At 32.6% G+C, this 15,898-nt stretch overlaps 1 protein-coding gene across 1 annotated transcript; it reads left to right on the top strand.

The window, feature by feature from the left end:
- The first annotated feature begins 3,712 nt into the window (after positions 1 to 3,712).
- LOC139901365 (protein FAR1-RELATED SEQUENCE 5-like) lies at positions 3,713 to 15,393 on the top strand. The gene is made up of 5 exons (XM_071884087.1): positions 3,713 to 3,776; positions 4,492 to 5,299; positions 5,392 to 5,411; positions 14,732 to 14,955; positions 15,073 to 15,393. Exons 1-5 carry the CDS (start codon positions 3,713 to 3,715, stop codon positions 15,391 to 15,393), a joined length of 1,437 nt encoding a protein of 478 aa, XP_071740188.1.
- The last annotated feature ends 505 nt before the right edge of the window (positions 15,394 to 15,898 follow it).

The raw sequence follows: 15,898 nt of genomic DNA, 5'->3' as shown, positions 1-15,898 counted from the left end.
AATCACAACAAATTCTATCAATTTCTTCTAAATCAAAGCGGTTGCGTTACTATCCTTCCATAGAATTCTTTTGAAAAAACAGAAGGGGCTGATCATCATCATCATCGTCGTCATTATCGTTTTAGGAAGAATTGATGAGGCTGCTCTCGAACAGGTAATTTAGTTTTTGTTTTTTTTTTTTTTTTTAAATTATAATTGGTTGATATGAATTTTTTGTGATTGTTGGTTGGAAAAGGAATTAATTTGATTTTGTGGAAATTGAATGGAATGGTACGGAATGCAGTTGCAGAATAGACAGAGGGAGTCTGAAACCTGGTGATCACATATATTCATGTCGTTTGTGTTTCTGTATTTCATTTTCATTTTGTTTTTTGATTATGTGTTGTAATTACTCTAGCTATCAACCTAATTTACACTGACCAATTCAACCTACGTAGTAATTTGATGGAATTTAGGGGTTTTATTGTTATATAAATTTATTGGATTTTGGTAATTTTGAAATTAGGGTTTCAAAGTATTCCCTAAGAGTTGATACCTGTGTGGATCACTATTAGGCTACCTTATGTTGTTTAGTGCAACAACCAAACTCCAAACAACATTGAAACACCAGCGTTGTAAAACTCGGAATTAATCGGTCAACATCCGATTAAATCGGTGACCCTAAATCAGGGATTATTTGGTCAAAGTGGGAATTAGTCGTCAAAATTGGTGAAAGTCGAACTTAGTTGACATCTGATTATTTCGCAATTTTCTGATTACTCCCACCAAGGTCCTGACCGATCGCTCCCCGGTTATTGTTTTTTGAAACCTTGCCAGATACCATATACTTTATATATATTATATAACATTTTTTTTTTTTTTTTTTGTACTTGCAATATTATGATTACTCAGTATTATGTATCAGGAAAAATATATACGGTTTATTAAGAAAAGGTCATGGATGTTTCCGAAAAGTTGGATGTTTTGCTTATAAAAAGGACTGCAAGTCTAATTTTGCTCATAAAATGGATTGAAACTTTCACTATATCTTTCGAATCAGTGAGATTCGGTTTTATCCCCTTATTGTTCTTAACATCTGATTCTCTATTTTCATCTGACGTATTTGGTTTTAAAACTCATGTTTAAACACTCCTTAGGAAAAAAAACAGAATGAAGTTGGCCCTTATTAACAACGCTTATACGTGTTTGAATACTGTCAACGCTTATACGTTCTTTAGTCCCCTGCACCACCTGCACCCACACCGATGCAACCAACGGAGTTATATACCTGTTGACAGTATTCAAACACATATAATCGTGTTTCTCGCAAAAGCCCGTGGTGGGACCTGCACGCTCGCAGTATCGGACCCACCTGAAACAGTAGTCCACCGAGCTAAATACCTTCTTGAAAACGGGTTTGGTTGCTACAATTTGTTCAAGAATAATTGTGAAGATTTCGCGATATACTGCAAGACGGGTCTTCTAGTTGTACAATGGGTCAAAGTGGACAGGCGGTGTTATCAACGCCTCTTAGGCTTGTGACGACAAATGTTTATGGGATGGCGGCTACAGCTGTTGGTGTTTATTGTGCTAGTCGTTATGCTGCTGATATTGGTATGAGAAAGGATGTTTGAAAGTGGGCCCGGAAGAATGGACCCCGAGGTTAGCAACGGGTGCTCTTACGGTTGTTTAACCAAGTATCCAGTCCTTTGTGGATAACAATAATTAATGTAAATCTATTGTCATGTTGTCTTAAAGAATGTTGTATACGTTTTGAACATTGTCTGTTGAACAGGGTCTAAATATGATTGGTCCACAGTTTAGATCGACCGGTTTGAATCAAGCTAGTTTTACTGTAAACAAGACCGGGCGAAACTAACATGAGACTAAGATTAGAAGCTTACAATAGGAGAATGACTCCATCTTTGAGCATATTGCTCATGCAAAGATTTAGGTTACCGAGAAAATATCTTTTTTACCAAAAATATGACGACACTATGTCTAATGATGAAGACATTATGATATTTATAAAAGTACCTCAACAACCATAAATAAACTCTATATGCTTCTCAAGTTTCATACAAACCCCTCAACAGGTGTATAATATCTCCACAGGAGTGACGCTTAGAACACATATGGTGGAGTCAGAGATGCATTGGCATGTTGTACATTACAAGTCTACAATGCATAAACTTTTGTTTCTGTACCATTTTCTACCATTTGTGTTCTCAGGTCACCCCTTTGGAGCGCCCTGTTTCGTATGATAATGATTTACAACTCCTAGATGAACAAAATGAGTGGGATTTTGCTATTTATACCAAAGAATATGTAATTATCCATCATGGGTAAAATACACATCCACCTCTTGACTTGCTGCTATGTTATTATGCTATTTAGCATTGATAAATTTTTATTATCATTCTTAATGATAAATCCACCAAAAGTTGTGCGTTATTTGTGTATACATTACAAGTACAATCAATACAAGTGCAATCTATTAGTGCGCAATTTTGATCAACTCACTATTTTTGATGGATTTATCTAAAAGAATGATAGAACATCATCACCCATGTTCTTATGTCATGAATTCTGTTTTGCCCATGGTAATAGAATTAATAAACTTCATAATTAATCGTGTTTATAGTGATCATTATGTGGGACCAGAGTAGAGTTTCAGCTAAATTAAAACAAAGCAAATAATTTTATTAATATTAGGTGTGTTTGTACATAATGTGCCTGATTGGCAAGTAAGATTTGTCATTCTACAGGGGTAAATAGATAAAGTAGATGCCTTTAAAGTGATTTTTTTTTTTTAAAATATTATATGCCTACTTATCTGATTTTGTATAGTTTTGGATGTACCTCTATCCTTGTTTGAATAATAAAAAAAGAAGTTAAAAAATAAAACACAAAAAACAAAATTACGCCAATTGTTTCTAAGGTTTATCATTATTTTCACCCTGATAAAGTTTAATTATTCCATGGTAACCTATAATGTTAACATTTGGTTTTATAATGTTCCCGGAATTAACTCTTAACTCATCTCCATTAGTTTGAATAACAGGATAGTAGATTGGTCATTCTATGTTAATTAATATTAAAATAAAATGTTAAACCTAATTGTCACATAATACAAAGACAAATACACGTCACATACCTAGAAGCAAGACTTTTCATGAATAATATCAAACAAACGCTAACATCTTCAATCTAATATGGATCAACTTATTGATATTCCTACATACACTATGCGAATTGAATATGCAAACTTGGATACACCTACTTTTGATCAACTACACTATAATGTTTCATCAATTATGTTTTTTTAAAGTTAGAGTTGTATTCCAAAGAAACCATTAAAAAGGTTGAAATCCAAGGGGCATTTCTCAGCTCTTGGATCACTTTTGATCAATGATCCAGATTAAAGCACCAATTAATACAGGGAGAGTATTCTGGTCATTTTACAAAAAATAGAAATCCTACTTACGAAACAAATCACTGCTCGAACGAAAACCTTCAAAAACCCTAAAAGATCCTGGCAATGGCGATTGACGATTATCCGGCGAACAATCAGTCCAATTCCGTGATTAACTCTGATTAATTCAGTCGGATTGCTTGATTATACGATTACCTAACCGTCGTTAACTTAGATTCATAATCACTCGTTCACTCCGAATTGCTTAACATACGAATTCATTGATCAATCAATTCATATACACCTTCAATTTAAGCAATGGAATCAGAGAGGGAATACGATATCAGTGATGAAGACATCAACGAAATCCAGAATGATGAAGGTATGTATATCGTTTCGTCTTCAATCACATGTGATTAGCTTTTAATGAATTAGTGTTTTGTGACTTTAAGTAATGTCTTGTGTAAAATCACATGTAATTTCTTGTAAAAAATCACATGTGAGTGTTTTATGATAATACATTACTGAGATTTAAAAGTGATTACTAATGAATACAATGAAGATGAAGATAAAAATCGAATTGTTGTAAATTTTTACTCATTCAATCACATGTGATTAGCTTTTAATGAATTAGAGTTTTGTGACTTTAAGTAATGTCTTGTGTAAAATCACATGTAATTTCTTGTAAAATCACATGTGAATGTTTTATGATAATACATTACTGGGATTTAAAGTGATTACTGATGAATACAATGAAGATGAAGACAAAAATCGAATTGTTGTAAATTTTTACTCATTCAATCACATGTGATTAGCTTTTAATGAATTAGTGTTTTGTGACTTTAAGTAATGTCTTGTGTAAAATCACATGTAATTTCTTGTAAAATCACATGTGAGTGTTTTATGATAATACATTACTGGGATTTAAAGTGATTACTGATGAATACAATGAAGATGAAGTTGAAAATCGAATTGTTGTAAATTTTTACTTATTGAATCACATGTGATTGCGTTATATGATAATACATTATGTGATATGTATATTGTCTCTTATTTCAGTTAAACATTCAATTAACATTGTAATTTGTTTTTCACAGATTATAATTCACCAAAAGCAACTGCAACACGTAAAAACGAAACACCGGGAGGATCATTGTATTATGCACCAATTGTTGACAAACGTTTCTTACCGGTCATTGGTCATAATTATGGAACACTTGATCAATGTGAAGAGATGTATATGTTATATGCATATCATGCATGTTTTGACATAAGAAAGGCTGGACAAAAAACTGCAAAATCTGGATTAGTCAAACAAAAATATTACTTATGCAACAAGGTTGGCACACCAAAGGAAGTCTACTTTGACACATTACAAGAAACTAAAAAGCCAATTCAGAAAAGTAACATGGAATGCACAGGATGTAGGGCTAAAGTTAGATTCGACCGGGTGTATGGAACATATACTTTCATTCTTGCTGACTTTGAAGAACAACATAATCATGAGTTGCTACCGAAAGAATACAGACATTTAAGTAAAAAGGAAAGACAAATGAGGTATGCGGAGAAGTTGTTTGTATACCATTCGACGGTATCAAATATTGGTCCAACAAAGGCATACGAAGTTTACAGCAATATGAAAGGGTCTGAAAAAAATGTTCATGGAACTGTAATTGACTTCAGAAACTGGAAACGAGATTTGAATGTGTTTATCAATGCAACTGATTCTCAAATGCTCATTAACAAAATGGAAGGAAGGAAAAAATATGTTTCTGGCTTTTCATTTGAGTACAAGCTTGAAAAAAGTCAATTACATTCCATTTTTGGGGCGGATGAAGTTGCAAAGTGCAACTACAAGGAGTTTAGTGATGTTATCTCATTTGATGCAACATATAGAACTAACAGGTATGATACCTGGTTTTTACAGCTTCTAATCACATGTGATTGACAGGTTGTTTGGCTTATCTGAGTTTCTAACATTGTCTTTTTGTTAACAGGTACAACCTTGAAAGGACCCGTCCTAATCCACCTGGACGAAGTCATCAACATTTGGTCCCATTGCGATGATCGGCTCCAAGTAATGTCCTTATATTGAGCAAATGCACAGCGGAAGACTTAATTCGTACCTGAGAATAAACATGCTTTAAAGTATCAACCAAAAGGTTGGTGAGTTCATAGGTTTATCATAACAATCATTTCAATATGTTAATAGACCACAAGATTTCATAATCATAAACATAATACACTCGCAAGTGTATGTAAAGCATTCTAAGATATTGAGCACTTGGTAACCATACTTAACATTTAATCAACGTCGCATATTCCCTTTATTATGAAATCTCACTATACCGTACCAAGTGTAGTCACCAAAACGAAGTACTGTGCAACCGTTGAATACTGGTCGTCCAGTTCGGTTGGGGTTGTCAGGCCCGATAGATCTATCAACAGGATTTGCGTTTACAATACCCATGTAAATAGTAGTTACCAAGCTACAGGGAAATATGCTAGTGGTACTACTCAACGTAGAATATATTTTTAAGTACTTGTGTCTATTTTGTAAACATTTATAAAAGCAGCGCATGTATTCTCAGCCTAAAAATATATATTGCAAAAGCAATTAAAAAGGGAGCAAATGAAACTCACTTTTACCTTGAAGGTATTTAATTCGTCTTGGTCTCCGATAGATATCACGAACCTAACCATATATATAATATATCAACATATTTTCTTTTTAAGTAATCGTTACATATATATATACTTTTAATACTTTTAATATTTTCTTATTCCGTACTTAGCTGTCCGATGTTAGTGGTCCACAATTAGTTGCTTAAATAAAATAAATAAAGACCCCATCGTATTCGTATTGATTAGAATAAATCTCGATCCATGGTACCATGTTGTCAAATGACGTGTTGCGTACATAAAGTACCGTGTTGTCAAATGACGTGTTGCGTACAATCATGAGGTCTTATGATTAATCTTCTCGTGTTGTTTACGGGTGGTCCTGAAATATATAAAATCAAATCATAAGTAATTATATATAAAATATCATATTAATTAGAAAAGATATGATTAATTTACTTTTTCTCCAAATATTTTCGTAGCTAAACTAGTTTCTGATACCCAATCTTGTTTTAGTCGTAGTTTCTTCATTACAACTCCGTTTTTGTTGGTTCAACTTGCCACTTCCTTGGATCGAGTCAAATTTTAAGAATATGAACTGAAAATACCTTAGTTTGTATTCGAAATCATAGGTTATAGGTCAAATTTTGGTGAAACTTATGAAAGTGATCATTTTCCATCATAAAAACAACATTTAATGGTCATTTTTCTAAAAATACTTACACTTTGAGTTAAACCATGAAATTTTTATGTGTTAACATATTCATAAGAAATATCATTTTTCCAGAACATGAACTTCCAATTCAAAGTTCAAGATGGTTTTTAATTATCCAACCCAAAACAGCCCCCGGTTGCACTCCGACGACGTAGATTCAGTTTTTAAGATGTTCTTTGTAAAACCAAGTTATATCTTGTTAGGTTAGCATATCATTATGATATATTACAGGTCTTGAAGTGTTTTAAAAGTCAAGTTAGAAGGATCTATTTAGTTTGCGAACAAGTTTGAAATCATTCAAACTATGTTCTTGTTGTTAAAATTTTATACCAGAAAATAAGATAGCTATATGAATATGAATTGAATAAGATTATGAACAAGGTTACTACCTCAAGTTAATTGGACAAAGTTACTTCAAAAGATAAGAAATAATTTTGGAATCAAAGAGTGGTGGAGTTAGATCAAAAGGTTGGAAGTAAACTTCTTCAAATGGGTGGTTATTTTGATATGTTCTTGAAAGAGTTTTCTTATGGTGTTTAAGGCTTATAATTGAAGCTAAATGATGGGAAAAATGCTTGGAGATGATCAAGTATGAAGTTAGGAGTATTTTTAGAGAGAAATGAGGGTGTAGGTATGAGAAAATGGAGTGAAGAAATGGTGTTCATTTATAAAAACGTTTTTAGTTTATAAAGAAAGAAAAGGATTCCTAATTTTGTTTTCTTACTAATAATTCATACTACTTGACAAATCCTAGTTACCTCATATCTAGGGCAGTAATAATATTGATTAGGATGTTGATTTGATATGTATATACCAATAGTAAATACGTATAGAAGCTGGGTATGATACGGGTACATATACCCTAGATATACGTATAGAAATCTTGAGGAAACGGAACGAGAATTCAAATATAGATATCTTTTGTGAATATACTTATATTGTTTTATGTATTTAAGTCCTTAAAAAGTCATTAAATACATTATATATACGATACATGTATAAGCATTATAGATTATAAGTATATATATCAAAGAATGTTACGTATAGTTATCGTTTTGAAAACTTAAGTTAGTAGTTTCAAAATATACTTATAACTCATTATCATTAGTACACAATGAGATGTTAAACCATCCTTAGATCATGTTAAATATATATAAATACATATATATGCACAAACGTATAATTATCGTATGTTATATAGTTTGTGATATCATCGGTCATATTGGACGGTCAAACGTTGTGTAAAACTCTTTTCAAAAACACAAGTCTCAATAATTTGGATTGCTTATCATGTTGGTATGGTTTAATTTATGTAAATATTAATCTTATAAGTATAATTTGGTCGGAAAATTCCGGGTCATTACAGTACCTACCCGTTAAAGAAATTTCGTCCCTGAAATTTGATAGAGGTTGTTATGGATAACAATAAGAAGGTTTTCATGAAAATATAAGGTGATAATGGAGTTTTATCATCATTGAGTAATGTAGATAAAACGATTCGATTATGCGAAGAATATAAATGAGACTATCGTAAAAGTGTGAGATGAGTAAAATATATTCGTCTTAACCGATGACGTAGTTATGATTGATTTCCGGGATTTAAGGGATTTAAAGAGAATCTTACGTAATAAGATTTGGTTCTTTGGTGATTAAGGAAATCAGGATCTTCTTTGATTATATGCAATAATCTGTTTCGATTGCTCTATCGGATATTTTACTATAAATTCACCCCTTCGTTTCCTTATTTTCCACGACTCACACCTTCTATTCTTTCTCCCTTGATTCTTACTTTAAAGCATTCATCAATATGCTCCATCCAGTCCTGATTCTTGATATACTCCTAACTTTTATATATGTCATTCTTCTTTTTCATCTACCACCAGAAGAATCTATTTACTTCTACTATACTCTTGTGTTTATAGTGTTTCTAATTCTCCCGTGTCTCTATATTGCTATCTGCATCGATATACATGATTTGTAATTTTGGGGTTATTATCGGAGTTTATATTCTTCATTATTTTTCGGAGCTTCATGCTTTCGTTTTCTCTTCCCGACTTCGAGTCAAGTGAGTAATGGTCTGGAATTCGTAGATATGAAATTCAGAATGAACATAGCTAATGCTCTAAGAAGAAAATGGTAATAGAACGATTTTGATTTGTTAAATTACCAGAATACCCTGGAGAAGACCGAGTCATCCAGAAAAATATTCTCTTGAAATGTTTAGAGATTAGATAGAATGTAAGAGTCGTGTAAATGGAACATGATGACGGTACTATGAATCATCATGCTTCATTAGAAACTCAGCATGACTTACTGTAATATAATGACGTTGATCAAGTGTCATTATATTATACTAATCCATGCTTCAGTTCCCAACACTACTTCAAAACATTCATATTTTAAACTCGAAGGTTTCAGAATTTAGAAACTAACACAGTTTCTTTTATGTTGCAGATATTACGGAGAGATAAATGATCTCAGATAAGAATAGTTGTGAAAATATCGCCAGAAATATGGAGGATATTTATAATAGAACATACGAGAATATCTTAGAATTTCTAATATCAATGGATGATGAAGAAGATTTGTCTGTGAAGGTTTAGAATGAGAAATAAGATGTTTGCTAACGATTTCAGCAGGCACAGAATCATTTGGATTCTTTGAAGGCAAACTTATTCTTTGTGATTTGTCCACGGCTTTCTTCATAGTTTCGCATAATCCGCTTTTTGGTACTAAATTTTCTATCGAGCGTTCCTAACACTCCTTTCTTTATCATCAAACTTTTAGCCATTAAGATCATCTAAAACATGCTGCTTCGTCAGCATTTTCAAAGTTAACTGATCTGGGTCATCGGTTATCAAACCGAGGTAGTTTCAGGAGAATTGTGTTTTTTAGAATGATTAATCATTGATGGTAATATTGTGGAATATAAAAGGTTCCCCAGTAAAAATAAAGAGTACGCATATATATCGCGGTTATAATAAAGTTGTTTCAGATGAAAAGTCGGAGTTGACTTGCTGGAGCTGTGACAAAATTAGCTACTTTGGAAAGGGATTGCAAAACGATCTTCGGTAATAACAATGTCAAAGGAACTAGAACAGATACGTGTCAAACGTTTACTCAGTTTCCGAGGGTTTTTCAGGTGCATAACTATATGCATCAATCTTTTCTTCCGTAGATGAAGTGCGGTTGGTTTATCCTCTCGATTGAGGTGTTTTTAAGAATCATGATAGATTTGAACGCTGATTGTAATCGTCGAGATACAATGAGGTTTAAGATGAAATCAAGTGGCAATCTTGAAGAAATGTTTAGTTTCATATGTTATAATCAATATTTTAATTCATTTTAATTGTCCAATGTCATTAGTCCACAGTCGATTGTCCACAGTAACAGTCCAATAATTCATATATAGTTTAATATATAATATACGAATTAATTAATACGTGTCGTGACCCGTATACATCTCAGACTCGATCACAACTCAAACTATATATATTATTGTAGAATCAACCTCAACCCTGTATAGAGAACTCGATCATTACTGCATATAGAGTGTCTATGGTGATTCCAAATAATATATATAGATGCGTCGATATGATATGTCAAAACATTGTATACGTGTTCCGATATTTAAAGTGCGTAAAATAATTACAGAAATTAAATGACGATAAATAAAAGTGCGATAATTAAATTGCGATAAATAAACTGCAATAAATAAAATGTAATCAGTTAGCTAGGAACAGTTAGCTGGAACAGTTAGCGTGGATTCTTAACAAAATTTTTCATAGTTAATTTGTTTGTTTCTAACAGATTTTATTTTGTCATATGTTTTCTTCATATGCCACTTGTTGGATTCTGGGAAGTCAAAATCCAAATATGAAATTGAATGAAAATGGTTATTCTGCGGTGAACGGATACGTATATCGGTGGTTGTAAGTAGGATAGTAAATGACTGTTGAATCAGCTTCGACGAATGTACAATGTAACTTATTAAGATGAAATCTAATTATTCCTCGGGTATTACCTACCCGTTAAAAAAAAATTTTCACCATTAATATTTTGTACAAAAGAACTTTTAATTACAATCTTTATGAAAACATATATACATATATATTTTCTTCAGATGAAATCATGAATTTAATGAGTTAGTATGATATTAATCTCATTTGCTTTTCGGTTTGAGCTAGAATAAGAAATCTCTAAAACTTTTTGAAACCACATATTCTTCGCAGAATATCAATGAAGTTATGGATCAATACTTCATCGTTCATTATTGTTGATACTCCTTGGTATCTATGGTGCGTATGATGTTGATGTTGATGTTTGTGGGACAGATTATGATGTCGAGACGTGTGATGCGGATGTTGTTTGTTAGTGGTGATGATGGTATTGTTGATGTTATTGATGGTGGTGCTGATTATGCTGCTGGTGCTGCTGCTGGCGTTTGCAACCTTCGCACCATGTTCTCCAAAGCCGTCACGCGAGCGCGAAGTTCGTTAACTTCTGCTAGTACACCGGGATGATTGGCTGTTGGAGCGAGCGAATGAACAAGATTTGTAATATGGGATAGTATATAATCGTGACGAGATACTCTAGAAATGAGAGAGAAAATGGTGTTTCGAATAGGTTCGCCGGTAAGTGCTTCAGGTTCATCGCCAAGAGGGCAATTTGGTGGATGGAATGGATCACCTTCTTCTTGTCTCCAGTGATTTAGTATATTACGAACCCATCCCCAATTCATCCAGAATAGATGATGGGAAATTGGTTGATCCATTCCGGTGACGCTGCTTTCGGAGCCCGAATGGAAATCCATATCGGCATAACTGTCGGAATCTGAAGAATTCGAACTAGATGCGGAATCCATCTTGTATAATGGGGAAAATGAACTTTTAGTATGGAATAGATTATAGGAGTTAGATTTGGTACTCTTCAATACTTAATTTACATATGTATATATAATACCAAAATCCCGTAAATTACGGAGAATCTTTGAAAAGGTATCAGTCAAAGTTCGCAATAACAGATATGCTAAGATAAGAATTCATCTATACACTATCAATGCAGTAAATGCAGTAAAACGTGTCTAGACTTATGAATGATAAGCAGGTAATTTCCTAAGGATGATAAGCAGATGATTTCTGACTAGAAATGATAAGCAAAACTTTTGACATGTAGACACGGTCGAAGTCCAGACTCATTAATGCATCCTAACAACTACTAGTTAGACACACTAATGCAAGACCTGGTTCGCTACGACCACCGCTCTGATACCAACTGAAAGGACCCGTCCTAATCCACCTGGACGAAGTCATCAACATTTGGTCCCATTGCGATGATCGGCTCCAAGTAATGTCCTTATATTGAGCAAATGCACAGCGGAAGACTTAATTCGTACCTGAAAATAAACATGCTTTAAAGTATCAACCAAAAGGTTGGTGAGTTCATAGGTTTATCATAACAATCATTTCAATATGTTAATAGACCACAAGATTTCATAATCATAAACATAATACACTCGCAAGTGTATGTAAAGCATTCTAAGATATTGAGCACTTGGTAACCATACTTAACATTTAATCAACGTCGCATATTCCCATTATTATGAAATCTCACTACACCGTACCAAGTGTAGTCACCAAAACGAAGTACTGTGCAACCGTTGAATACTGGTCGTCCAGTCCGGTTGGGGTTGTCAGGCCCGATAGATCTATCAACAGGATTCGCGTTTACAATACCCATGTAAATAGTAGTTACCAAGCTACAGGGAAATATGCCAATGGTACAACTCAACGTAGAATATATTTTTAAGTACTTGTGTCTATTTTGTAAACATTTATAAAAGCAGCGCATGTATTCTCAGCCCAAAAATATATATTGCAAAAGCAATTAAAAAGGGAGCAAATGAAACTCAATTTTTCCTTGAAGGTATTTAATTCGTCTTGGTCTCCGATAGATATCACGAACCTAACCATATATATAATATATCAACATATTTTCTTTTTAAGTAATCGTTACATATATATATACTTTTAATACTTTTAATATTTTCTTAGTCCGTAGTTAGCAGTCCGATGTTAGTGGTCCACAATTAGTTGCTTAAATAAAATAAATAAAGACCCCATCGTATTCGTATTGATCAGACTTAATCTCGACCCATGGTACCATGTTGTTAAATGACGTGTTGCGTACATAAAGTACCGTGTTGTCAAATGACGTGTTGCGTACAACATGAGGTCTTATGATTAATCTTCTCGTGTTGTTTACGGGTGGTCCTGAAATATATAAAATCAAATCATAAGTAATTATATATAAAATATCATATTAATTAGAAAAGATATGATTAATTTACTTTTTCTCCAAATATTTTCGTAGCTAAACTAGCTTCGGATACCCAATCTTGTTTTAGTCGTAGTTTCTTCATTACAACTCCGTTTTTGTTGGTTCAACTTGCCACTTCCTTGGATCGAGTCAAATTTTAAGAATATGAACTGAAAATACCTTAGTTTGTATTCTAAATTATAGGTTATAGGTCAAACTTTGGTGAAACTTATGAAAGTGATCATTTTCCATCATAAAAACAACATTTAATGGTCATTTTTCTAAAAATACTTACACTTTGAGTTAAACCATGAAATTTTTATGTGTTAACATATTCATAAGAAATATCATTTTCCAGAACATGAACTTCCAATTCAAAGTTCAAGATGGTTTTTAATTATCCAACCCAAAACAGCCCCCGGTTGCACTCCGACGACGTAGATTTAGTTTTTAAGATGTTCTTTGTAAAACCAAGTTATATCTTGTTAGGTTAGCATATCATTGTGATATATTACAGGTCTTGAAGTGTTTTAAAAGTCAAGTTAGAAGGATCTATTTAGTTTGCGAACAAGTTTGAAATCATTCAAACTATGTTCTTGTTGTTAAAATTTTATACCACAAAATAAGATAGCTATATGAATATGAATTGAATAAGATTATGAACAAGGTAACTACCTCAAGTTACTTGGACAAAGTTACTGCAAAAGATAAGAAATAATTTTGGAATCAAAGAGTGGTGGAGTTAGATCAAAAGGTTGGAAGTAAACTTCTTCAAATGGGTGGTTATTTTGATATGTTCTTGAAAGAGTTTTCTTATGGTGTTTAAGGCTTATAATTGAAGCTAAATGATGGGGAAAATGCTTAGAGATGATCAAGTATGAAGTTAGGAGTATTTTTAGAGAGAAATGAGGGTGTAGGTATGAGAAAATGGAGTGAAGAAATAGTGTTCATTTATAAAAACGTTTTTAATTTATAAAGAAAGAAAAGGATTCCTAATTTTGTTTTCTTACTAATAATTCATACTACTTGACAAATCCTTGTTACCTCATATCTAGGGCAGTAATAATGTTGATTAAGATGTTGATTTGATGTGTATATATCAATAGTAAATACGTATAGAAGCTGGGTATGATTCGGGTACATATACCCTAGATATACGTATAGAAATCTTGAGGAAACGGAACGAGAATTCAAATATAGATATCTTTTGTGAATATACTTATATTGTTTTATGTATTTAAGTCCTTAAAAAGTGATTAAATACATTATATATACGATACATGTATAAGCATTATAGATTATAAGTATATATATCAAAGAATGTTACATATAGTTATCGTTTTGAAAACTTAAGTTAGTAGTTTCAAAATATACTTATAACTCATTGTCATTAGTACACAATGAGATGTTAAACCATCCTTAGATCATGTTAAATATATATAAATACATATATATACACAAACGTATAATTATCGTATGTTATATAGTTCGTGATATCATCGGTCATATTGGACGGTCAAACGTTGTGTAAAACTATTTTCAAAAACACAAGTCTCAACTATTTGGATTGCTTATCATGTTGGTATGGTTTAATTTATGTAAATATTAATCTTATAAGTATAATTTGGTCGGAAAATTCCGGGTCATTACAAACCTCAAGTTTGTACCATTTACTGGAATAGATAACCACCGTAGGTGTGTCACTGTTGCTGCGGCAATGATCAGGGATGAAACAGCCGAGAGTTACAAATGGCTACTTAATTGCTTCATGAAGACATTCGGGAAAGAGCCAAACATGATTGTGACAGATCAGGACAAATCAATGGCGATAGCAATAAAAGAGGTCTTTAAGACGGCAAAGCATAGACTATGCATGTGGCACATTATGCTGAAGGTGCCATCAAAGGTATGAGTTTTGTTATTGAAGACTACATGTAACTAATCACATGCGATTGAAATGGTTAATGATACATATACATAATTTGCTTAATATGAATTATTAACCAATCAAATGTGATTACAGATTCAAGAAGCAAATCCTAATATTGAAGACAAACAAGAAAAAGACTTCAAGAAGAGATTTGATAAAATTGTGTGGAATATGTACATAGAACCAACTGTTTTTGAAGAAAAATGGGAAAAGTTGATGGACGATTTTTCATTGAAGAATGACAGTTGGTTCAAATATATGTTTGGAATTAGATCAAGTTGGATACCAGCATATTTCATCGAAACTGAAATGTTTGGTTTGATGCGAACTACTTCAAGATCAGAGAGTGAAAATGCTTTTTTCACACTTTACAAGATCTGCATCAAATCTGTTGACTTTTATGGACGGCTTTGAATCTGCCATGTTAAAACAGAGGTCAAAACAAGAATCTTTGGATGTACAGACAATCAAGAAAAACCCAAAATTATTAACGTTGCTAAGAATTGAAAAACATGCATCGAAGGTATACACAAATACAATTTTTCTGATTATTCAACAAGAGATTGTTGCATCTTTGTATAAATGTTCGTTGGATAAAATGGACAAAGAGGAATACACGAAAATATTTGTTGTTAAAGAGAAATTGGAAAAGAGAAAGGAATGCTCGAATGAAGGGAAGAAAAATGAAGGTTCGAATGAAGGGGAAAAAGATGAAGGCTCAAATATGGAGGATAAAAGGGAAGGCTCGAATGAAGAAAAAGAGTTCTTCAAATACAAGGTAAACTAATTTACATATTTTTTCATGTATGGAATAACATTTGTGCAATAGTTTGAATCTCACTTGTTAAAATAGTTTAAATAGGTACTTATCACTTGTGATTGGCTTATACATCAGTTGTCATATTTAAATAGGTACTTA

Source organism: Rutidosis leptorrhynchoides, chromosome 3 (assembly GCF_046630445.1).
Source record: "Rutidosis leptorrhynchoides isolate AG116_Rl617_1_P2 chromosome 3, CSIRO_AGI_Rlap_v1, whole genome shotgun sequence".
Taxonomy (NCBI): domain Eukaryota; kingdom Viridiplantae; phylum Streptophyta; class Magnoliopsida; order Asterales; family Asteraceae; genus Rutidosis; species Rutidosis leptorrhynchoides.
Note: the sequence above shows the minus strand (reverse complement) of the source record. Positions and strands in the feature narration are given on the sequence as shown.